Below are 24,665 nucleotides of genomic sequence, written 5' to 3'. Positions count from 1 at the left end.
CCTCAGATTCCTCTAGTTATCTGTCTCCAGTCAGTTATCTGTCTCCAGGAATTAGAAAAAGTTTAGATAAGACTACATAAGTTATTTTCTTCTAGAAAGCAAAAGGCAGATCTTTTCGTAGCAAAAGGAGGGCTTTTGATTCAAAATCTCGTTGGGTTCTGCTTTTACCTTTGCTGTCTGTCAGGCTCTCTTCATTCCTTCTTCACCTGTTTTTTAGATCTCACACTATTCTAATCTTGCTCATATGTCATGTCTGTTCTCAAGAATCTGTTTAGGTGCCTCTTCCCCTGTACCAGATGGCTGAGGAGGTGTTAACATTATGGTGCTCAGCTGTTAACAGTCCTAAGGCTCTACAAAAATGAAAAATGAGGTGTTGGAGAGGCAGCAATGAGGGATTAGTAAATCAAATTTTAATTGCTGCTGATAATAAACAGCAGCAGGGGCTGGGATGTGATATTGCTGCTCTGCATGAAAACTAGTAAGGATGCTATAAATATTAGAAATATAGCTATAAATGTTGTATTCTTTAAAAAAAAATTTGGGGGGGGGGAGACTGAAATAGTAGTAGTTTGAGGTTCCATTTCACTCACCCCCTTCTGGAACTCATTGACAAAGAGTGGTTTTAAGCTCATCTGCAAATTACAAAAAGGCTTTGCCCGCCCCCCTGCCCCCACCAAAAGGCATCATATACCAGCTGCAACTTACTCATCTTCTTAACTAATGGAATATGAAGTCACATGGATAACAGCATTATAAAAGATGCTGGCCATGTTTTCTGATATTCCTCTATAAGAAGGCAGCTGTATTAACTTGCTTGCTATATACTCTAACAAGAGAAAGGTTTAGTTTTATTCTGCCAATCATATTTGAGAGAATCAAAGCTACCCCAAATATCTCCCTACCCACTCCTGCCAAGAGAGGTTCAGATGTTTCATTTCTCCAAAATAAGACTGTGATTTATAACATAATCATAATCATTTTATAAACCAATATCCATAGCCTAGGAGTGCTTAATCTCATCTATTCTACTAGTGGAGATTTAAGACAACATCTGTTCTTCTAATATTATAAGTAATATCTATAACTAAATATCTATTAGTGATAGCCTCTTCAGTTCTCTCTAGGACTTTATAAATTTTCTTATAATATTTAGGTAGATTATAAGCTTCTAAACTACTATATAGAATTGTTTGTTCTCAAAAAATTTAAATGCTTAGAAAACATACATTTTTAAGTCATTTGGGGCTGTTTTGAGTTCTTTGATACATGTTCAGTGCAATACTTCTCTCATGAAAAGTCTGTTTTGCATTTGTTTTTACGGCAGATGAAACATATAGAAAACACTCATTCTTTTAAGTTTAACAAAACCTCAGGCAGCTGGATCAGCTATTAATTCTGTTTTTCCTGAAATACATATCAGAAGTCTGATTTGATGCTACCATCTGATTACCAGGGATATATACATGCTTATATTCATTCTAGGTAAACAGGTAACTTGTTGGAATAATTAAGATTTTTGTCTAAATGAAAATAGCAAGACATTTTTTCAAAGGCCTTAAAGTTACACTCCATCCTCAAAGCAATGTTCTATTTGTCTTTTGAAGAGAGAAAAATAAGCATTTGACACTGCTTCGTAAATGTGACAAGTGAATAATACATGGCACCATCCCACTGCCCTCTGACACCTTCTATATCCACCGAAAGCAGCAAAATCAAGAGAGAGGTCTGAACTCAGGGTTGTTGGTTTATTACTCTGGGAACTATTTTCACCATAATGCTAAACTCTACGGCTATTCTTTACTAGAATTTAAGGGTTTGGACTGGTGTATACAAGCTGATGTAAGTAGAAGGGTTCATTTGCCAGTTTTAGAAAGCAACTGAGTGCCTAGAAGCTAAATGGAACCAAAGAATGTCAACAACTACAGAATTCTACTAGTCTACCTGCCCTTGAAAGGTACTCTAGGCAATGCTGTATACACAGGAGTTACGATAGGCGTAATCAGCACAGGAGCCAGCTAAATATCAAGCAAACCAGTGGAGGAGGTCACCATGTAAACCCTTCATTGGTAAAAATCACTCATGCAACATGTCTATCTAATAAGCAATCAGGAGAGTCATTCAACAGAACCAATCTCTCTGCATTACTTCAAAGACAAAGGTCCACATGGAGTGTGTAGTCCCCAAAGGCACCAGCAGGAAACTCAAGTAGTGGGAATTCCTTGGGGTAACGCTTTAAAATCTTCAGCTGGGATTGTATTGCCTGTGTGGTAATGCTTGGTTTACTATGTAGTAGGTGAACATGGAAATAAAAAAAAGTAGCAACCGAGCAGAGCATAAATCAAAAGCAAAGCTACAAAAAATAGTTTAGGGAAAACATGTAAGACTAGTGTAAAAAGTTGAAACCACCCCTTTGCCTAGGGCAGAGGAAGCAGCATCTTCAAACAACTTGGGAGGGATTCATGGACAGACAGTGGGGAGAATGATACTAATGGGAGGTCAAGAAAGTAAGAGTCTGAGAACACCTCAGATGAGCACCTCTGTCTATGGCTTGAAAATTATCTCAAATTTCTTTTCGTGATAAAGCAATTTTTCTAAAGCAGAAGGCAGGCAAATATCTTCCTCCTGTTGTAGCAAACAAACCACCAAATCTTATTCTTTATTATATAATTTTGAATTTTATTATATATTTACATAATTTTTATTATATATATTATATATAATAAATATATATATAATATATATTTACTATATAATTTTGAAAAATTAATTTTGATTCCATCTATAAAAGGATCTCATCCATTTTACTTTATGGCTCCTAAAATACTCTTAAAAGTTGCCTCTCAATCTTCTAGACTTCATTATATAATCACAGTCTTCAACTGTAATTAACAAAAATAGAGATTAAATAGTACCAAAAGGCTAGTAATGAATATACTAGATTACATTCTGTTTTGCCACACTTTCAAAATTTTAATGCAGCATATTAAATATACTATATTATAAAGCTCATGAAACAGAACCAATTTTTCTGGATTGTTACATGCAACCTTTCAGCTGTACCAAACTTGATCAAATATCACAGATATCAGAATATCATTGATAACAATCTGGAGGGGATTATTTCCAAGCCCAATACTATACAGGCCCACAGAGACAGTGGTATCGATTCCATGAAGTTCTGAGGAAAAAAATCACAGAAACTATCTGAAAGGTTTGAAATTCTCTACTCACATCTCGTCTTATTCTTACTCAAAATGGCATAATACACCTTCTGTATGGAATGATGATTTATCTAGGTAGGATTACTGCAGAGTCACCTCCTACAAGGAGATGCCTCAGAACACAGGGTGTATACTGACATACAAAGTACCGAACAACACACACGACAGAAGAAAATTTTTAATACGCAATAGAGAATTAAGAGTGGAGGTGAGGGACTTCCTCGGTGGTCCAGTGGTTAAGAATCCACCTGCCAGGGCAGGGGACGCAGGTTTGATCCCTGGCCTGGGAAGATGCCACATGCTGCAGAGTAACGAAGCCTGTGTGCCACACCTCTGAGCCCAGGCTCTAGAGTCTGCAAGTCACGACTCCTGAAGCCTGCACGCTCCTGGGCCTGCGAGCCACAACACTGAGCCCAAGCACTGCAACGACTGAAGCCTGTGTGCCTAGAGCCTGTGCTCCACAGCAGGAGAAGCCACCGCAGTGAGAAGTCCACGCACTGCAACTACAGAAGATGAAGACCCACCACAGCCAAAAATGCAACTAAACAAAGTATCAGCATAAATAAATAATATTAAAAACAACAAAAACAAAAAAGAATCCGCCTGCCAATGCAAGGGACATGGGTTTGATCCTGGGTCTGGGAACTAAGATCCCACACGCTGAGGGGCACCTAGGCCCTGTGCTACAACTACTAAGCCTGCAGGTGCTGCGCAACGAGAAACCACCAGTGAGAAGCCCACATACTGCAACTAGAGCAAGTCTGTGAGCAGCAGCAAAGACCCAGCACAGCCACAAATAAATAGACAGATAACTACTCCAGTATGATCCTATTAAAAGAAAAACAAAAAAAAGAGCGAGCGAGCAGAGGTGAGCAGCAGAGACTAGGTCACTCAAAGGGAGACGTTAAGAAAAAGACTATTTCATTTGCACACTAGTTTCTTGCAATACCCTCCTTGGAGTTTAGGTCCCAGCAATGAGCAGGGATGGCTCATTCTGCACTGAACTCTGTGATGGAGGCAGGCAGGGCAAGAGTGCGGTCTCCACACCTCAGCTCCCACTGGACAACAGGCAGCCAGTCAGGAAACTACACGCGGTCAGAGGCAGGCAAGCGATCTCTGCACAAACACATCTGCCCCTTAAACTAGCAAACACTGAACCTCATTGAAAACCAGGCAGTACTCTGCGAAAGGAAGGGAACTGAGAATTCAACAGCTGCTGCTGCTTTTTTTTTTTTTTTAAGGCTGCTGGACTTAAAAAAGTAATAGTAAAGAAATTCATTTTATGAAGATCTCTGACCATCTACTTAGCAATCCGGCCTAACCTCCCCTTTGGAAAAGCTAAGCTTATGAGAAGCTTGATTCATTAAGCACCACAGCACTAAACCACAGCGTGTTTTTCCAAGGCTATATATTCCTTAAGTCAAATGCCTTGGAGTCCAGACACAAACAGAACAAATCCAAATTACTCTTTTATTGGGGCATATCTTCTTCAGAATTCAATAGGACCTTCTCTCCCTTAAGCTTATGCTGCTCTTATAAAAATGAGTAAGTAGTATTTGAGGATTCAGTATTATCAGAGGTAGGACCCCGTGTCTAGCAGAATTTAGTGATTCTCGACAGCCAATATGACTCTTCAGTTCAGTTTAGTCACTTAGTCGTGTCCGACTCTTTGCGACCCCATGGACTGACATGAGTCAGTTCTTCGCATTAGGTGGCCAAAGTATTGGAGTTTCAGCTTCAGCATTAGTGCTTCCAATGAATATTCAGGACTGATTTCCTTGAGGATAGACCGGTTGGATATCCTTGCAGTCCAAGGGACTCTCAAGAGTCTTTTCCAACACCACAGTTCAAAAGCATCAATGCTTTGGCGCTCAGCTTTCTTTATAGTCCAACTCTCACATCCGTACATGACTACCGGAAAAACCATAGCTTTGACTAGACGGGCCTTTGTTGGCAAAGTAATGTCTCTGCTTTTTAATCTGCTGTCTAGGTTGGTCATAGCTTTCCTTCCAAGGAGCAAGCGTCTTTTAATTTCATGGCTGCAGTCACCATCTGCAGTAATTTTGGAGCCCCCCAAAATAGTCTCTCACTGCTTCTCTCACTGAGAAAACACTTCCAATGAAGTAATGGGACTGGATACCATGATCTTAGTTTTCTGAATGTTGAGTTTTAAACCAACTTTTTCACTCTCCTCTTTCACTTTCATCAAGAGGCTCTTTAGTTCTTCTCCATTTTCTGTCATAAGGGTGGTATCATCTGCATATCTGAGGTTACTGATATTTCTCCTGGCAATCTCGACTCCAGCTTATGCTTCATCCAGCCTGGCGTTTCCCATGATGTACTCTGCATATAAATTAAATAAGCAGGTTGACAATATGCAGCCTTGACGTACTCCTTTCCCAATTTGGAACCAGTCTGTTGTTTCTTGTCTGGTTCTAACTGTTGCTTCCTGACTTGCATACAGATTTCTCAGGATTTCCCAGGTGATCTGGTAATCCCATCTCTTAAAGAATTTTCCACAGTTTGTTGTGATCCACAGTCAATAAAGCAGAAGTAGATGTTTTTCTGGAACTCTCTTGCTTTTTCGATGATCCAACGGATGCCGGGAATTTGATCTCTGGTTCCTCTGCCTTTTCTAAATCCAGCTTATACATCTGGAAGTTCACAGTTCATGTACTGTTGAAGCCTGGCTTGGAGAATTTTGAGCATTACTTTGCTAGTGTATGAGAAAAATGCAATTGTGTAGTAGTTTGAACATTCCTTGGCATTGCCTTTGTTTGGGATTGGAATGAAAACTGACCTTTTCCAGTCCTGTGGCCACTGCTGAGTTTTCCAAATTTGCTGGCATATTGAGTGCAGCACTTTCACAGCATCATCTTTTAGGATTTGAAATAGCTCAACTGGAATTCCATCACCTCTACTAGCTTTGTTTGTAGTGTTATTTCCTAAGGCCCACTTGACTTTGCATTCCAGGATGTCTGGCTCTAGGTGAGTGATCACACCATCGTGATTATCTGGGTCATGAAGATCTTTTTTGTATAGTTCTTCTGTAACAGATCTGTTCTTCCTAACCTTTTAGCCCAAGTAGTCCTTCTTCAAATGCCTACAGAAAATCTATCAAAAAAAGGGCTCTATGGGAGAAAAAGTAAACTATCAAAACTGCTGAACCACAGAAATATATATTTGTGTAACATCTACCTGTGTAAGGATGGTCGCAAGCTAAAAGTTGTGAAAGGATGTGTGCTGCTGCACGCACATGTCAGTCAATGCAATATGCTTTATTTAGCAGGTCGAACAAACACACTGCATTAAACCTTCAATAGTACCGCACACTGCACATTAATAGAAGCTGTTTGGATACTGGCAGGACTTACTTCCTGATTGAATTTCATCAGCAAATCCAAGGGAAGCTTTGTCAGGTAGAAACAGGCAGAACTATTAAAAGTTTTCATTGTCTTCCTAATGAATGGTAATGCCGAGTTCTTTAAGAGGAACCTGAGTCATGGCAAGACTGACTGTCTTTGGAACTGAGGAAGGACAAATACCCAGGGTAAAATTACAGAAATGACTAAGTTGTTGGGACCCTTTTGAATGGATTTAGCTTTCAGAAATATTTATTCTACCCAAACTCATAATTTAATTACAATTCTCTAGCTGGGTAAATTAACGTTCAAAGAAATTGTTCTTAAGCATCTGGTATTAAGAGTTTTAAAATACAGATCCAATATAGATGAGTTTAAATGCAGTTTTTTGGCCATCATGGTTAGGATCTATTACTGCATCTAGGAACCAAACAGTATTCAATTCAATTCAATATAACTACATTATAGACCAGCAAAGCAAAGTTTCTCTAAAAAATTCCCAATGTGATGGAAGAGAACTAATACATTATCCTGAACTTGCTTTGCAGCAAAAGCCTGTTGTGTCTTTTTGCTTTTTCAGAAACATTTATTTATTTATTTATGGCTGGGTCTTCGTTGCTGCACTTGGGCTTTCTCTAGTTGTGGCAGAGAGGGGGATACCTCTCTGTGCTAGCAGGAGGGGGCTACGCTTTGTCATGGTGTGTGGGCTTCTCACTACAGTTGCTTCTTTTGTTGTGGAGCAAGGGCTCCAGGTACGCGGGCTTCAGGAGTTGTGGAGCCCAGGCTTAGTTGCTCCACAGCATGTGGAACCTTCTCAGACCAGGGATCAAAACTGTGTCCCCTACATTGGCAGGTGAATTCTTAACCATTAGATCACTACAGAAGTCGGTGATGTGTTTCTTTAAACCTTTCCCCTTGAGCAGACAATCTAGCCCTACTCTGACTGCCAAACAAGGCAGAATGACTCTTGGTGGAAACAAAAAACAAGAAGAAAGAAAAGTTTAAAATTTATTTTTCTTGGAAGGGCAAATAAAAATCTATATTTTAAACAAACATCTGATTTCATCTGAACTTCTCATCTGACAGATTAAAATTCATTTATCATTCAAAGAATTATGTCTTGAGTACCTACTGTTCCATTCTTTCAGGTGTTAGGGATATAGTAGTGAACAAAACAACAAAAATCTCTGTTCTTACAAGACTCACCATTTGTGGAAGCTGAGGCCCCCAAAAGCTTAAATGTCCTATAGCCTAAGTCTTGGGATAAGCTAAAAGCAAGTTCTGAGCTTCTCATCCTTCTTCTTCTACTCAAAGTAGATAACTAAACAAAGACTGCTAATCCCAGGCTCACTCCCCTACCACACAACTAACTGATGGGCAGATTTACTCAGAATAAGCAGGCTCTTCAGGCATTACCATCAAAGTCATCTCCAAAGATCACTCAGGTTGTCTTCTGGGAGCCGTCCTCTCTGCCTGCCATCCACCTTCAGCTGGAAAGCACAGCACCAGCTCTGACTCATCCTTCTCCCTCAACCCTGCCCAACGTGTGAGCTCCTAATTCTGACATATTATTTCCCTGCATTATTTCTCAATTTTATTTCACTTTCATCACTATAGTCTATATAGGCCACCTTTACCTCTCAAGGGAATTTACTGTCTTCACTGGTCTCCATACTGGCTGCTAGATTATTATCACCTTACAAGTCAAAAGATTTCTAAACCAAAGTTTTGCTCTAATCACTCTTCAGTTTGAAACTCTAGTACCTATTCTCTACTGAAATTAAATACTAACTCTCCAGCAGCCCCATATTTTAGGAGATTTATCCAATGGCTCCAAGCTATTTTCCTAGCCTTGTCTCCTTTATCCACAGAATATATTTTAGCAAAATGGAACGAGATAATTCACTGTTGCTCATATTTCCTTTTTGCTTGGAATGCCTCTTTCATTTCTACCCAGTTCTTTCAAAAGCCTTTCAAGTGCAGCTTCTTTCATCAAATTCTTTGTCATGCTCAGACCAGATGAAAAGTCGTCTTCTTCCAATCCTTGGAGATAAATCATTCATTTTGCCTTGTGTTATAAGTCATCTGGCTACTTGTTATAAGTCATCTGCTTGTCAGTTCTATTAGGACAAGGACTCCCTACATATTTTGGTATCTCCAGGACATACTTTCTCATAGAAAGTCTTCTGTTAGATTACTAAGTCAAAATTGCTAAATAAAAGGTTAGCTGTCCCTAAAGTAAATACCTTCAATCTCTCTCAAGGAGAGATTTTACTTTCTTCTTTTGCTGATTTTAAAACTTGAAAAGAATTAGTCTTAAAAAAAAAAAAAAAGCATAAGGAAACAGTCCTAAAGATGGAACAAAAGCAATGGGACCACACACTAAGACACAGTGTAAAGGCTGAACAGACACTAGAAATCCATTTACCCACAGTGCAGAGGGAATTCTACCCAGCAAGAATTCAGAATTCTGCTGGAAAGGAGATATAAAATGTGCACTGACATGGGAAATTTCTTAGCAGCCAGGGGACATGAAAAACCCTACAAGAAAAAAAAAAAAAATCACACAGGCTTTTAAGACTCAACTCTACAAAAAGAAGGTTCCTGCATTGTACAGGAGATCTCTTAATTACATATTCTGGTTTAATGACCTTTCACTTAAAAGTACACTGAAATTCACTGTACTTTTTACTCAGACACTAGGTATGACCTCATATTCCATCCTGGCAATGTAGGTTTTCAACCACCTCTTTTACCTATACCTTTAAAATTCATTCAAAGGAGCAACGTTAATTATGAATTCACTGAAGCAGAAATGACAAGGGGAACTAAAGGAAACACATATATTAGTTTTCAAATATTCTAAAAACACAAGCAGACAGATATGTTATGCCTTCCCTGACTATTTAACAGTTTTTAATTTCTTTCATACCTTTACTATTTAAATGTATTTTTCATTATAAGGTAACATAACTTCATTATAGCATAGTTTGGAAAAATATTACCCACAGTACTATGACTTCCAACCATACGCCTCTTAATATTTTGGTATCATCTCCTCCAATTGTGGAGAAGGAAATGGCAACCCACTCCAGTATTCTTGCCTGGAGAATCCCAGGGACGGAGGAGCCTGGTGGGCTGCTGTCTATGGGGTCACACAGAGTTGGACATGACTGAAGCCACTTAGCAGCAGCAGCAGCCTCCAACTGACTTCCTCATTTTCTTTTCCCCTGAAGGGAATCATGAAGTATTTCTAACTTTATACTGTGATTTCTTTACTATACAACCATAAAACCTTTTCAGGTTGCTGTAAGTTTTCCTAAATATTTTTTAAGTGGCTAGACAATATTCCACTGAATAAATGCATTACGATTCATTTTGTTACAACCCAGTTTATTTGATAAAAGATTTGAGCAGATCTGTAACCATTCTCTTATAATTGGATATGTGGATCATTTCTAAAACTCTGCTAGAAATGGCATTGTGGCAGTTTATCTTGAATTGTTTTATTATAATTGATTCTAAGAAGTAAAATTATTCTTTCAGAGAGGTTTATAACTTTATCAATTACTTTCTAGGGAATTTGTAACAATTTGCAAAGTCAAGAGCAATGTGTAAGAATGTCAGTTGAACTGTGCACTCTACACACTTTTACTTTGATTTTTATTATTATTGTTAAAAAAAAAAAAGGCTTTTTTGGCTATACTGGGCAACATGTGGGATCCTAGTTCCCGGACCAGGGACTGAACCTGTGCCCACTGCATTGGGAGCTCAGAGTCTTAACCAGTGGACCACCAAGAAAGTTCAATATTTTTTAAAGAGTAGTAGGGGAGAACTGCGGAGAAGGCAATGGCACCCCACTCCAGTACTCTTGCCTGGAAAATCCCATGGACGGCGAAGCCTGGTAGGCTGCAGTCCATGGGGTCACGAAGAGTCAGACACAACTGAGCGACTTCACTTTCACTTTTCACTTTCATGCCTCGGAGAAGGAAATGGCAACCCATTGTTCCTGCCTGGAGAATCCCAGGGACAGTGGAGCCTGGTGGGCTGCCGTCTATGGTGTCAAATAGAGTCGGACACGACTGAAGTAACTTAGCGCCAGCAGCAGCAGGGGAGAACTGCAGAAGTCAACAGTACTTTGCTGTCAGATCACAAGTTAGTCAAAAGAGAATCACTAGCCAAGTACTCTGATTAAAGTCTCTAACTCTAGACCCAACTAGTGGACAGTTTGCTAAATCTCATCTTTTTTGCCAATCTACTCTCTCCTTTATTCACTAATACGTAGAATTCTTTCCTTTATACGTTTTTTCTTACCCAACACGTCACACATTTTGCCAAAAGTATGTACTTAGTGGTGAGTCTATCTGTATCTGTGTATGTACTTCAATGTATGTATGTATGTATGTGCGTGTGTATATACCTCAATATAGTACTTTTTTTGTTTTTGTTTTGCTTTGTTTTGCAGGGGGCACCTGGATTCTACATACTATTTTTAACCTATATACTTTCACAGGTACCTCTGTGAGAGAAGTGGTTTTTGCATTTTATTGTAAAAATGTCTGTGAATATAAAACACTGAAGTCAGGGATAAAAGTAAACAAGCTAATTTGATAAGTGATGATTATGTGCGTGTATCTGTTTATTATTCAGTGCTTCTTATTTATTGAGGTACTGATTTTTCTCTTAATAATACATATGTCATAAGGATTTATCATATTTACTTCTCAATCAGTTATCCCTTTCTTTAATGCTGTCAAATTTGATTTTTTTTTTTTTTTTTTTTTTGGGTGTGTTTGCCTCCTCTGTCTTTAGGTTAAGAGAAACCTCTCATTTAACCACTGATTTCCCAAACCATGAACACTGAAGGACTGATGACATTGCCTTCTCTGGAATGGTCTAAAGCAAAGCTGTGTCTTCACTATAGGCCCAGATTCTAGCAGGCTATAAAATTAACCTGGACACAAGGTCAGAGGTGGGGTAGAGGTCCAGTTCACACCTACATCATCTGGAAGTCCAAATTACTCACCCTTCTTAATCACCAAGGAAAAACTAACTGGGGTGACAGCTCCACACTGGACTACAGATGAGACCCAAGGTGGGTTATCTGACTATCCATCCAGTATCTTTGGAACTATGGAAAACTGTCCACTTCAGCCAATAGGTTCTGACAGGCCCTGCTTCTCTAGTGTGGATGCTTCACTTAAGACATCTGGCCACATCTCAGTGGGCTTACACAACCGTGAGGGACGCTGGAATGCTGTACCACAACTGTGAATAACAGTAAGCCCTTTATCTTTCATTTAGTATATATACTTAAGACAGAAGCTAAAGAATTTGGGTTTTAATATTAGTCATGAAGAAGTGGGATTTCTGAAATAATAAAGGTCCAACACATACCTGATTTCGTAGAGGCTGTTGTGATGGCCGATCCCTGTGTGTGTGGCTTTCTCGAGTTATGGCAGATGCACCAGAATCTACATGAACTGACCCTACCGGAGTGGGCTGGAAAAATGTAACAAAAAGTCAATTGGGGAAAATAGGTCCAACTTAATACTCTGCAAAGGACAGCATCATTCTAATTCTAAGAGAATAGTAGTCATATTATTACTATTATCACTACAACCAAGGCCAGTTTCAAATCTTGCCTTCTCAGTTTGCTTATCTACAAAAGGGAGACAGTTTGGTCCTCAATAGTTCATTGGAGAGGAGCACGTCTTTGGAAAAAATAAGAACATCCCACAGTGACGACTGTTAGCATTCCCTCAAGTCTTGGTCTGTAGACCACAACAGCAAATTCAGAAATCTCCTCAGGCATTGGGCTCCAGTCCGACAGAAGTCAGGTACCTTAATAGCTTATGGAGTACCAGTTCCTGGATCATTTAAACTAAATTTCTTCTTAAAAACTGACTTGGGACTTGTTTGGTGCTTAAGAATCTGCATGTCAAGCAGGGGACACAGGCTCAATCCCTGGTCTGGGAACTAAGATCCCGCACACCGTGAGGCAACTAAGCCCTTGCCCCACAACTTTGAGCCCGTGTGCCCTAAAGCTCATGCTCCACAACAAGAGAAGTCACTGCAATGGGACACCTGTGCATCGCAATGGAGCGTAGCTCCTGCTCTCCACAACTAGAGAAAGCCTGTGCACAGCAAGAAGACCCAGCATAGCCAAAAATAAATAATTTTTAAAAATCTGACTTAAATTCTGGTATCTTAGGTCACAGTGGTCATAATCTTAAAAACACAGCAGGAGTAACTCCTTTACTGCTCTAGTGACAGCAATCTATGGCATCACCCTGAAAAGGCTGGTAAATGGAAAGTCTACAAAGGAATGCTTTTTTCCCACAGACATAGGCAGAAAGGCTGGCAAGGGGTGAGACAGTGCTGGTCTGAGGGGAGGGGGGAGAAATAAGATACTTACAATAGGCCTCCCAACCCAATCATACGCGCAGTCAAAGGTGTAGCCTTTCCTTTCAAAGAGGTCTGTGAAGAGCGTCCGTAAATACTCATAGTCAGGTTTTTCAAAGAAGTCTAATCGCCTGACATATCGCAGGTAGGTTGCCATCTCCTCTGTTAGGAAAGAGGTTAAAGGCCATGCTTGTTAGCTGAATGCTTCCCATGGCGAGAAGCTCGGGACCAGGCAAGGAGTACCTGCACAGACTATACTTGCCACTGATGTGCTTTGTTTTGTTTTATGGACCAAATCAAAGTGAAAAAATCTATCTTGATTTAAATAACAATAAGAGAAAATGTAAATTTTTTGGAGAGGACCCTTATCTAGAGATATTAAGTAAAACATGATTTCCACCTCCTTCAAAGCTCCAGTAGCACTTGGCTGGAGGGTCCTGTTGGCATCCTACCTGGGAAGTTTTCACAGAGAGCTTCAATGGGAGTATTCCTTTTGGTGTCACCAATTTTTTGATATCTTTCTTTTAAGGTATCAGCCTATAGAGAATAAAGAAAAAAAGTTACTTGGAAAGAGGTCCTAAGTATGGGAGGTCCAATATGTCTGGGGACATTATGACTGTTTCACTCAAACTGTCAGGGTTTATTAGTTTGTCTCAATTTTTTTCTAATACTCACAAATAAGAAATGTACTAGAGATGATACATTTAGACATGCACAGAACATCTGCTGTTCTGGAAAGCTTTACTGGCAAATATATTTAGTAGTCTCAGATAAACACCACCAAATGTAATGGCATGAGGGACTAGGATAAGAAAATAAATTCAAAACTGTAACAGCTTAGTAATGTCCCATGGCCACTAGGGTCCAAAAGTGATTCAACCTTCTCATTCTTTGTTTAGCTCTAGATAAGATTAAAAACATTACTAATCCATATGAGTGTACCTATGGCTGATTCCTGTTGATGTATGACAGAAAGCCAGAAAATTCTGTAAAGTGATTACCTTCAATTAAAAAAAAAGAAAAAAAATATTGCTAATCCAAATGGGGGCAAGTAGATAGAAAACTTAGCTATGATACAGGCGTGGCTAACAGACAGCTTTGCTGTATGTCAGTGGCTCAAAGTTGCAAGTCTGGCTTGCTTAAGACTGCAGACAGAGGGCTTCTAGAGCGTGGACCAATAATGTGGCCTCAAGGGATCTGCATGAGGGTCTACCTAGCCTGCTGATCCCAGCTTTAAGCAATTACATTTTGAAGTTATGCTGGTGACATTTTAAATCTACAACTACCATAAAATGATTCATGGGTCATGAGAAAATTTCAAGCAATTAATAATACAAGAATGCATTGCTTGGCTGTATGATGAGCAAATAGGATGTGAAACTCTATTTGACAACTGTCAATATCAATGAGAAGGTATGCAACTAGGATAAGACCATGGAAGAGATGTTAGGAGAGGAATTTAAAGGGAAAGAAAGAAAATCCTCCCAAAGGGAAGGGATAAAAGCCTCATTTTTCAGCACAAATGTCCAAGAAAGCATAGCAAAATGAATCCTCAGGCCTCTGGGAGGGAGGGAGGGACTGCATGGTACCCAAAGCTACTGATAAAGTTTCTTTCCATACTAAAACGTTGAAGTAAATTACAACGCAAACAAGTCTTGCATTAGCTATCTAACGGGTCTTAGAATGGGTAAGAAGCTCACCATTTCCTAGTCTATGCAGCTAGAGGCACAGGGTAATCATTACAATGGTTGTAAGTATAATTAATAGCTAACCCTGACACAAATGCACTGTATTGATACCTACCTAAGGAAGGGTATTTAAATTACCCATTTCACAAGGAATAGCTATTGTATGCATAGGCATTTATTCAATAAAACACCTGAATACCAATATTAAACCTGGAGTTTTATTTAGTTCAAGTGGGTTCTTGGCCTATAAAGGACAAACACGTATTTCCCAGTTCCCGTTACGGGTACACCTAACCCTGCTGGCCTTGCGGTAAAATGTGTAGAAGTTGCTGTCATCAGTCTGTTCCATAAATTCCCCAATGCACTGGGAACACTATTCCTGCTACACAGTGGTAGTGAAGAAGGAATATCAACACAGAGAGAAAAGCAGCACTGGCAAAGCTGGGAGGGGATGAGGGAAGAAATTACTAACACAAGGAAGAAGGATTCGGAAGGGGAAGAAGACAAATGTGGGGAAACTAGAGCTTCCCAAGCCCAGGTGAGTATTAACATTACAGACTAATGTAGCTCCTGCCTCACATCTCTGGAGCTGATTGTCCCCTCTGTGCTTCTTATAGCATCAAGTCAGCCACCCCTTTCATTATCAGCTAAGTATTTCAGCAAAACCCTCCACTAAGCACTTCCAAAGATACCTTGAGTCCTTGCCAGGGAAGGCTGCCTCGAAGGAAATACATGAACATATGGCCCAGGGCTTCCAAATCATCGCGCCGGCTCTGCTCTAAAAGGGAAGACAGATCACACGTTATGTTTGCAGTTATTAAAGCAGAAAGGGGTGCAAACCCAAGTAATCCCTTCAAAAACCCGTCTTCTCTGGAAAGGCTCTGCTTACTAATCCTCTGTATATCTAAATCAGGGGTGGTATTTTAGATCAAAACCAAAAACAGCATGTACTTCCTTTGCTTAGATCTGTTACTGGCAAGTAAATACCAAGTGAAAAGAGCAAGTCTAAACTAAAACCCAGTCCAAATCACTGAACAGTGAGTAACTACTCACTCGATGCTGTCACCTTCCTGAAAGTAAGATACTTCCTGAAAGTAAGAAATAACGAACGCTATTTCTAGTGCATGGGCTACAACTGCTCTTTGGTTACCATTGTGAAAAGTGAGCAGCAGATGGAGCAACTGATGCTGTTAAGAGAGTCCATTCTGGCTAGGCCTGCAAAGACACAAGCTACAGAATGCCGTGTGTGTGTGTGTGTGTGTGTGTGTGTGTGTCGCTCAGTCATGTCTGACTTTTTGCAAACCCATGCTACAGAATGCCGTGTGTGTGTGTCGCTCAGTCATGTCTGACTTTTTGCAAACCCATGCTACAGAATGCCGTGTGTGTGTGTGTGTGTGTGTGTGTGTGTCGCTCAGTCATGTCTGACTTTTTGCAAACCCATGCTACAGAATGCCGTGTGTGTGTGTGTGTGTGTGTGTGTGTGTCGCTCAGTCATGTCTGACTTTTTGCAAACCCATGCTACAGAATGCCGTGTGTGTGTGTGTGTGTGTGTGTGTGTCGCTCAGTCATGTCTGACTTTTTGCAATCCATGCAGGCCTGCAAAGACACAAGCTACAGAATGCCGTGTGTGTGTGTGTGTGTGTGTGTGTGTGTGTCGCTCAGTCATGTCTGACTTTTTGCAATCCATGCAGGCCTGCAAAGACACAAGCTACAGAATGCCGTGTGTGTGTGTGTGTGTGTGTGTCGCTCAGTCATGTCTGACTTTATGCAATCCCATGCTACAGAATGCCGTGTGTGTGTGTGTGTGTGTCGCTCAGTCATGTCTGACTTTTTGCAATCCCATGCTACAGAATGCCGTGTGTGTGTGTGTGTGTGTGTCGCTCAGTCATGTCTGACTTTTTGCAATCCCATGCTACAGAATGCCGTGTGTGTGTGTGTGTGTGTGTGTGTCGCTCAGTCATGTCTGACTTTATGCAATCCCATGCTACAGAATGCCGTGTGTGTGTGTGTGTGTGTGTGTGTGTGTCGCTCAGTCATGTCTGACTTTTTGCAATCCCATGCTACAGAATGCCGTGTGTGTGTGTGTGTGTGTGTGTGTGTGTGTGTGTGGCTCAGTCATGTCTGACTTTTTGCAATCCCATGCTACAGAATGCCGTGTGTGTGTGTGTGTGTCGCTCAGTCATGTCTGACTTTTTGCAATCCCATGCTACAGAATGCCGTGTGTGTGTGTGTGTGTCGCTCAGTCATGTCTGACTTTTTGCAATCCCATGCTACAGAATGCCGTGTGTGTGTGTGTGTGTGTGTGTCGCTCAGTCATGTCTGACTTTTTGCAATCCCATGCTACAGAATGCCGTGTGTGTGTGTGTGTGTGTGTGTGTGTGTGTGTGTGTGTGTCGCTCAGTCATGTCTGACTTTTTGCAATCCCATGAACTGTAGCTCACCAGGTTCCTGTGTCCATGGGACTTCCCAAGCAAGAGTACTGAAGTGGGTCGCCATTCCCTTCTCCAGGGGATCTTTCCGATCCAAGGATCAAACCCAGGTATCTCACATTGCAGGCAGATTCTCTACTATCTGAGCCACCAGAGAAGCCCAGCATACATGTCTAGTGCTTTTTATTCATTTGACACTTAAAATTAAGTTTAATCTAAGCGATCATCAAGGCATATTTCTTAGCTCCATTCCATTTGTACCACAGCCACCGTAAGAAAGACCTAAAATGTGTTACTAAGGAGCACTTTATGGACACATAAACCAGTATCCTTGCATTCAGGGAGCTTAGAATGTAAAACAAGTTGCTGGATTTTGCTTTCTTTTCTTTAAATTGGGATGATAAGGATGATAAAGAACTGCAGAATAGTTAATTAACAAACTGTAAGTACATCTCAGAAAACATCCTATACATTCTTTGGCTGTCAGGCAACAGAAATAGCACATTCTTCCACTTTTAACTTGCCAATTATAATTCATCTCAGACATTTTATGTGTTTATTTTTCAGAATCAAGTTCGGGGCTTTATCAAAAGAAATGAGAGGTGTAAAAATAAGGGGCTACCTTGACTTTTGTCTTCTTTGTGTAGAAAGTAAAACCCAACAGAATCAGGGAGGCAGGAAAAGCTTCTCCGGTAACTCAAAATACAAAAGCACAATACTTTAACTGTCGCCTCTATCATAGGAAATTTGCATGGAAAAGAGGGACTAGTACTCTACAGTGTAGATGAAGAAAGAAAAGGCAACTTTCTAGATAGTACTTTGAAGGCAGTTTTTGGAAATACGGTCACTTAATGGGAAGGGGCAGCACCCTGATAAGAGATATAAATAAAATAAAATTGAGTTGATACACAGCAATCGAAATAATCCTTAAAAGAACGAAGTCAAACAGCAAGACCACCAGAAGCTTTTGACTACAGATTTTGTTAACAGATTCTGTTAAAAGAACCTGCAGATACACAAAAAAAGAAAGACCAAGCAGGGTGAACCGGGGCCTCCCACAAAGCAGGGCAGACAGAGAAACCACACCCTGCAGGTTCTCACACTGTATCAAACCTACTCATCGCCTCTATTTTTACATCTACTTCCTGTAAGGAGGCCCCCTTAATAATAAAAAAAAAAATCCAGGGACAAATGGCTGCATTTTAGCTGGTTGAGCACTAGAGGGCGAAACTCCCCACATTTTGAGTAATTGTTCAGACTCCAGAAATGACCCCAACTTTTCTTCACAGCAAAACCCATTATAAAATGAGATTAAAAAAAAAAAAAAATTAACCCCCCCTAAAATAAACTAAACACATTTAAACTCACCAGAATGAGTAATAAAATAACTTTTCAAATACTGAAACTCATGAAAAAAAAAAAGCTGTGGGATATGGGATGGTAAGAAAAATAATGGTTCCTAAGTCAGGTTATCTAGGTCTTGGCCTATTCCTTCCCATTAGTTTATTAATCTATGCAAAATCAAGCATGGCCAAGTCACCTTTTGGGCCTCAGTTTCCTCATCTGAAAACAAACTGATTGATTTAGATACTATGAACAGTCATTTTCCACCTCTAAAATTCAAAGATAATCTATGATAAATTAAACCATCATGCTTGTGCTTAGTTGCATCTGATTCTTTGCAACCCCGTGGACTGTAACCCACCAGGCTTCTCTGTCCATGGGATTTCCCAGGCAAGAATACCGGAGTGGGTTGCCATTTCCTCCTTCAGGGAATCTTCACAACCCAGGGATCGAACCCATGGCTCCTGCATTGGCAGGTGGATTCTTTATGACTGAGCCATCTGCTGCTGCTGCTATGTCGCTTCAGTCGTGTCTGATTCTGTGTGACCCCTTAGACGGCAGCCCACCAGGCTCCGCCATCCCTGGGATTCTCCAGGCAAGAACACGGGAGTGGGCTGCCATTTCCTTCTCCAGTGCATGAAAGTGAAAAGTGAAAGTGAAGTCGCTCAGTCGCGTCCGACTCTTCACGACCCCACAGACTGCACCCTACCAGGCTCCTCCATCCATGGGATTTTCCAGGCAAGAGTACTGGAGTGGGTTGCCATTGCCTTCTCCGACTGAGCCATCTGGGAAGCCCCAATTTAAATCATAAACATCTTTTAAAAAATGAGAATGAAAAACAGAGCCAGGCTTTATTTCCAAATTTCTTTGAATACTCCACATTTGTTCAATTCAGTATTTCCCAATGCCCTTGTTTTTTCATGAAGGTTATTTTTATTTTCAAAGAAGTAAGGTTTCAATACCAGTGAGACCAGGAGGACACAAATTCAACCACATCATAAAGGCTTCATCCACATCATAAAGGGCCACCCAAGACAGACGGGTCATGGTGGAGAGTTCTGACAAAACGTGGTCCACTGGAGAAGGGAATGGCAAACCACTTCAGTATTCTTGCCTTGAGAACCCCATGAAAAGTATGAAAAGGCAAAAAGACAGGACACTGAAACATGAACTCCCCAGGTCAGGAGGTGCCCAGTATGATACCGGAGATCAGCGGAGAAATAACTCCAGAAAGAATGAAAAGATGGAGCCAAAGCAAAAGTAACACCCAGTAGTGGATGTGACTGGTGATGGAAGTAAAGTCCAATGTTGTAAAGAGCAATGGTGCATAGGAACCTGCAATGTTAGGTCCAGGAATCCAGGCAAATTGGAAGTGGTCAAACAGGAGATGGCAAGAGTGAACATTGACATTTTAGGAATCAGCAAACTAAAATGACTGGATTGGGTGAATTTAACTCACATTGACCATTATATCTACTACTGTGGGCAAGAATCCCTTAGAAGAAATGGAATAGCCATTACAGTCAACAAAAGAGTCTGAAATGCAGTACTTGGATGCCATCTCAAAAATGACAGAATGATTTGTTAGTTTTCAAGGCAAACCATTCAATATCATAGTAATCCAAGTCCATGCCCCGACCAGTAATGCTGAAGAAGCTGAAGTGAACGGTTCTATGAAGACCTATAAGACCTTCTAGAACTAACACCCAAAAAAGATGCTCATTATAGGGGACTAGAATGCAAAAGTAGGAAGTCAAGAGATGCCTGGAGTAACAGGCAAATTTGGCCATGGAGTACAGAATGAAGCAGGCCAAAGGCTAACAGAGTTTTGCCAAGAGAATGCACTGGTCATAGCAAATACCCTCTTCCAACAACACAAGAGAAGACTCTACACATGAGCATCACCAGATAGTCAATACCAAAATCAGAGTGCTTATATTCTTTGCAGCCAAAGATGGAGAAGCTCTGTACAGTCAGTGAAAATAAGACTGGGAGCTGACTGTGGCACAGACCATGAACTCCTTATTGCCAAATTCAGACTTAAACTGAAGAAGGTAGGGAAAACCACTAGACCACTCAGGTATGACCTAAATCAAACACATAACAATTATACAGTGGAAGTGAGAAATAGATGTAAGGGACTAGATCTGATAGACAGAGTGCCTGAAGAACTATGGACGGAGGTTCATATGACACTGTACAGGAGACAGGGAGCAAGACCATTCCCAAGAAAAAGAAATGCAGAAAAGCAAAGACACCTTACAAATAGCTGTGAGAAGAAGAGAAGCAAAGAGCAAAGGAGAAAAGGAAAGATATATCCATTTGAATGCAGAGTTCCAAAGAATAGCATGGAGAGATAAGAAAGTCTTCCTCAGTGATCAGTGCAGAGAAATAGAGGAAAACAACAGAATGGGAAAGACTAGAGATCTCTTCAAGAAAATCAGAGATACCAAGGGAACATTTCATGCAAAGATGGGCACAATATAGGACAGAAATGGTATGGACCTAACAGAAGCAGAAGATATTAAGAAGAGGTGGCAAGAATACACAGAAGAACTATAAAAAAAGATCTTCATGACCCAGATAACTATGATGGTGTGATCACTCACCTAGAACCAGACATCCTGGAATGCAAAGTCAAGTGGGCCTTAGGAAACATCACTGCGAACAAAGTTAGTGGAGGTGATGGAATTGCAGTTGAGCTATTTCAAATCCTAAATGATGCTGTGAAAGTGCTGCACTCAATATGCCAGCAAATATGGAAAACTCAGTAGTGGCCAAAGGACTGGAAAACGTATGTTTTCATTCCAATCCCTAAGAAAGGCCATGCCAAAGAATGCTCAAACTACTGCACAATTGCACTCATCTCACAAGCTAGCAAAGTAATGCTCAAAATTCTCCAAGCCAGGCTTCAACAGTACGTAAACCATGAACCTCCAGATGTTCAAGCTCGATTTAGAAAAGGCAGAGGAACCAGAGATCAAATTGCCAACATCTGCTGGATCATTGAAAAAGCACCAGAGTTCTAGAAAAACATCTGCTTTATTGACTACGCCAAAGTCTTTGACTGTGTGGACCACAACAAACTGTGGAAAATTCTTAAAGAGATGGGAATATCAGACCAATTGCCCTGCCTCCTGAGAAATCTGCATCCAGGTCAGGAAGCAACAGTCAGAACTGGACGTGGAACAACAGAGTGGTTCCAAATCAGGAAAGGAATGCATCAAGGTTTTATACTGTCACCCTGCTTATTTAACTTATATGCTGAGTACATCATACGAAACGTGAGGCTAGATGAAGCACAAGCTGGAGTCAAGATTGCCGGGAGAAATATCAATAACCTCAGATATGAAGATGACACCTCCCTTATGGCAGAAAGCGAAGAAGAACTTAAAAAAAAAAAAAAAAAAAAAAAAGAGCCTCTTGATGAGTGAAAAAGTTGGCTTAAAACTCAATATTCAGAAAACTAAGATCATGGTATCTGGTCCCATCACTTCATAGCAAATAGATGGAGAAACAGTGGAAACAGTGAGAGACTTTAATTTTTGGGGGGGGGCTTCAAAATCACTACAGATGGTGACTGCAGTCATGAAATTAAAAGACGCTTGCAAAAAAATAAAAAATAAAAGATGCTTGCTCCTTGAAAGAAAAGTTATGACCAACCTAGATTGCATATAGCAGAGACATTACTTTGCCAACAAAGGTCTGTCTAGTCAAAGCTATGGTTTTTCTAGTACTCATGTATGGATGTGAGAGTTGAACTGTGAAGAAAGCTGAGCACCGAAGAATTGATGCTTTTGAACTGTGGTGTTGGAGAAGACTCTTGAGAGTCCCTTGAACTGCAAGGAGATCCAACCAGTCCATCCTAAAGGAATCAGCCCTGAATATTCATTGGAAGGACTGATGCTGAAGCTGAAACTCCAATACTTTGGACCCCTGGTGGGAGGAGCTGACTCATTTGAAAAGACTCTGATGCTGGGAAAGACTGAAGGCGGGAGGAGAAGGGAATGACAGAGGATGAGATGGTTGGATGGCATCACCGACTCAATGGACATGAGTTTGAGTAAACTCTGGGAGTTGGCGATGGACAGGGAGGCCTGCCGTGCTGCAGTCCATGGGGTCGTAAAGAGCTGGACATGACTGAGTGACTGAATTGAACTGATAAAGGGTTCCTTTCAACCAGTCAGAAAGATGTGCTTAGTTTACCTGCATCGCAAGCTTGATTTTAGGTCAAATATATTTCGTTGAAGGAAAGTAGCCAGATGACCCAGTGTCCTCACCCCAACCTCAAATATTAAGGAATATGTAATGGGCAGGTTTAATCAGTGGGAAGATGACTAATCTAATGCAGTTAAGTGTCAGGTTTAGTGCTTCCCTTGTTTTGTGCCCTAGCAAAATTAATAGGCAATTCTCTTCAGTTCAATTTGAAAAGATACACTTCTTTTTTCCATTACAACATAAAAGAAGCTACACTTTTTTTTTTTTTTTTTTTAAAAGAAGCTACACATTTGAAAACCAATAGAATTAGAGTTCCTACAGAAACCTCTCTGAGTTTGAGCCCATAGCCAGAGAGTTTAAAGGGCATGTGACAACCACCTACATGTATTCTCTATAATGGGGACATTACAGACAAATATGTGACAGGCTCGATCTGACCTGAAAAAAACCCTGGAACTCAGGAAGTCCACATGTGGAGCTAAACTCAAAAATTCCAGCAGAAATAGCTACACCGAGAGATAGAGGAACCCAATCTGTTAAGAGTAGATGCTTAAAACATATTTTGTTGAATAAATGGCAATTACCATTACACAGTCTTTAGTATTATTAAGCAATATCCTAAACAGTTTGTATGCATTATCTCAAGAACCCTATGCTCTAAGGTACTATTAACATACACATTTCAAGGCAGATGAGATAACTGATGGTGAAAGAGGAAGGTTATTGGCCCATACAAGTTTATTTTAAAGAGCCTGAATTTACATCCCCTTTTCTTAACTATTACATTGTACCTTATACAAACAACACGGAATACACATTTCTTATCTGTTCTTGCTTTTCCTGACAAGAATAATAAAATCAGAACACAAATGCTGAGCCCAGGAACAACTTCTAGACGTCAGTTAAACCAAATGATCATGACTTTACTATGCACCACAGTCTCTCTCTTTGTGAAAAGGAAGGAAGAAGGGAATTCTGAACACTCTGCAACAGAACCGTGTTACATACATTATCACTCATTCAACCTGCAACACATCCTTGTGAAATATTACTCTATATTTACAGGTCAGTTTCAGGGACAAGTTTTGGACAAGTTTGATACTTTTCCAAAGTGTCACCAATAAAAAGTGGCAGAGAACCTTCCAGTCTAATTTTAAACTATTATATTTAGTTAAGTGAGAATATCCAGGTAGTTATCAAAAAAAATCCTGACAGCATTCATTTCAACTTAGGTTGTATCATACCACTTGGTAATGTCATTTTTATTCTTCACTAGAACCCTCACCTCAATCTCTGAGTAGTGTACTCAATTAGGCAACTTTGTAGCTGCTGCTTACATTAGTCTTTAAAATACTTATTATGTAATTAATTCATTAATATTTAAACACCTTATATAAAGAGCTATGTCTAGGAGTTTAATATTCTGTTTATATGTCAACTCTCTAGAGTGGTGATTTTCAACCGTGTCTTTTCAATCACCTTAATACCTTTTCTTCAAATAGAATCTTCCATGAAAGCCCAATATATAAAACAGACAAAAAGGGAAGCCTTCCTGGAGAACCGACTGAAGGCCCAGAGTCCTACCAACAAAGCCTTCCCACTGTTCCTTACACTTCTCTCACAAATACTCTCTTTGGACTAGTCTCTCTAACATGGAAGGCCTTCTGCCTTGACTAGAGCTTTTAGCAATATTTGTCCAAATTGTCTATCATGAGTAAAACTCAAGACTCATGGAAAAGCAAATGTATTTTTGCTGAATAAGACACAGGCTTTTCCTGGAAAAATGAGTCATGGAACTATGCACAAAGAAGCCTGGTCCATGTTTTAATGAAGTACTCTTCTCCAAAGAAGATCAGCCTGATGGCCTTTTCAGGTTATATAGGGGGCCATGTATATGTAGCTATCAAACTCATCACTAAACTTACCAAGATGCTATCACCTTAATTCAGTCATTAAAGTATCCAAACTGCTGAGAAAATAAGCATTAGGAAACAAAGA

The 24,665-nt window shown here is 40.2% G+C and overlaps 1 protein-coding gene across 1 annotated transcript in view; it reads right to left on the bottom strand.

The window, feature by feature from the left end:
• The window catches only part of CSNK1G1 (casein kinase 1 gamma 1), a 155,857-nt gene that overhangs the window by 21,732 nt on the left and 109,460 nt on the right, over positions 1-24,665 (bottom strand). The window contains 4 exon segments of the mRNA XM_065941866.1: positions 11,981-12,085; positions 13,002-13,150; positions 13,441-13,525; positions 15,369-15,454. Coding sequence (XP_065797938.1) covers positions 11,981-12,085; positions 13,002-13,150; positions 13,441-13,525; positions 15,369-15,454 — 425 coding nt within the window.

The sequence above is a fragment of the Muntiacus reevesi genome, chromosome 7 (genome assembly GCF_963930625.1).
Source record: "Muntiacus reevesi chromosome 7, mMunRee1.1, whole genome shotgun sequence".
NCBI classification, from domain to species: Eukaryota; Metazoa; Chordata; class Mammalia; order Artiodactyla; family Cervidae; genus Muntiacus; species Muntiacus reevesi.
The sequence above is the reverse complement of the archived record's forward strand: the minus strand, read 5'-3'. Positions and strand labels throughout refer to the sequence as shown.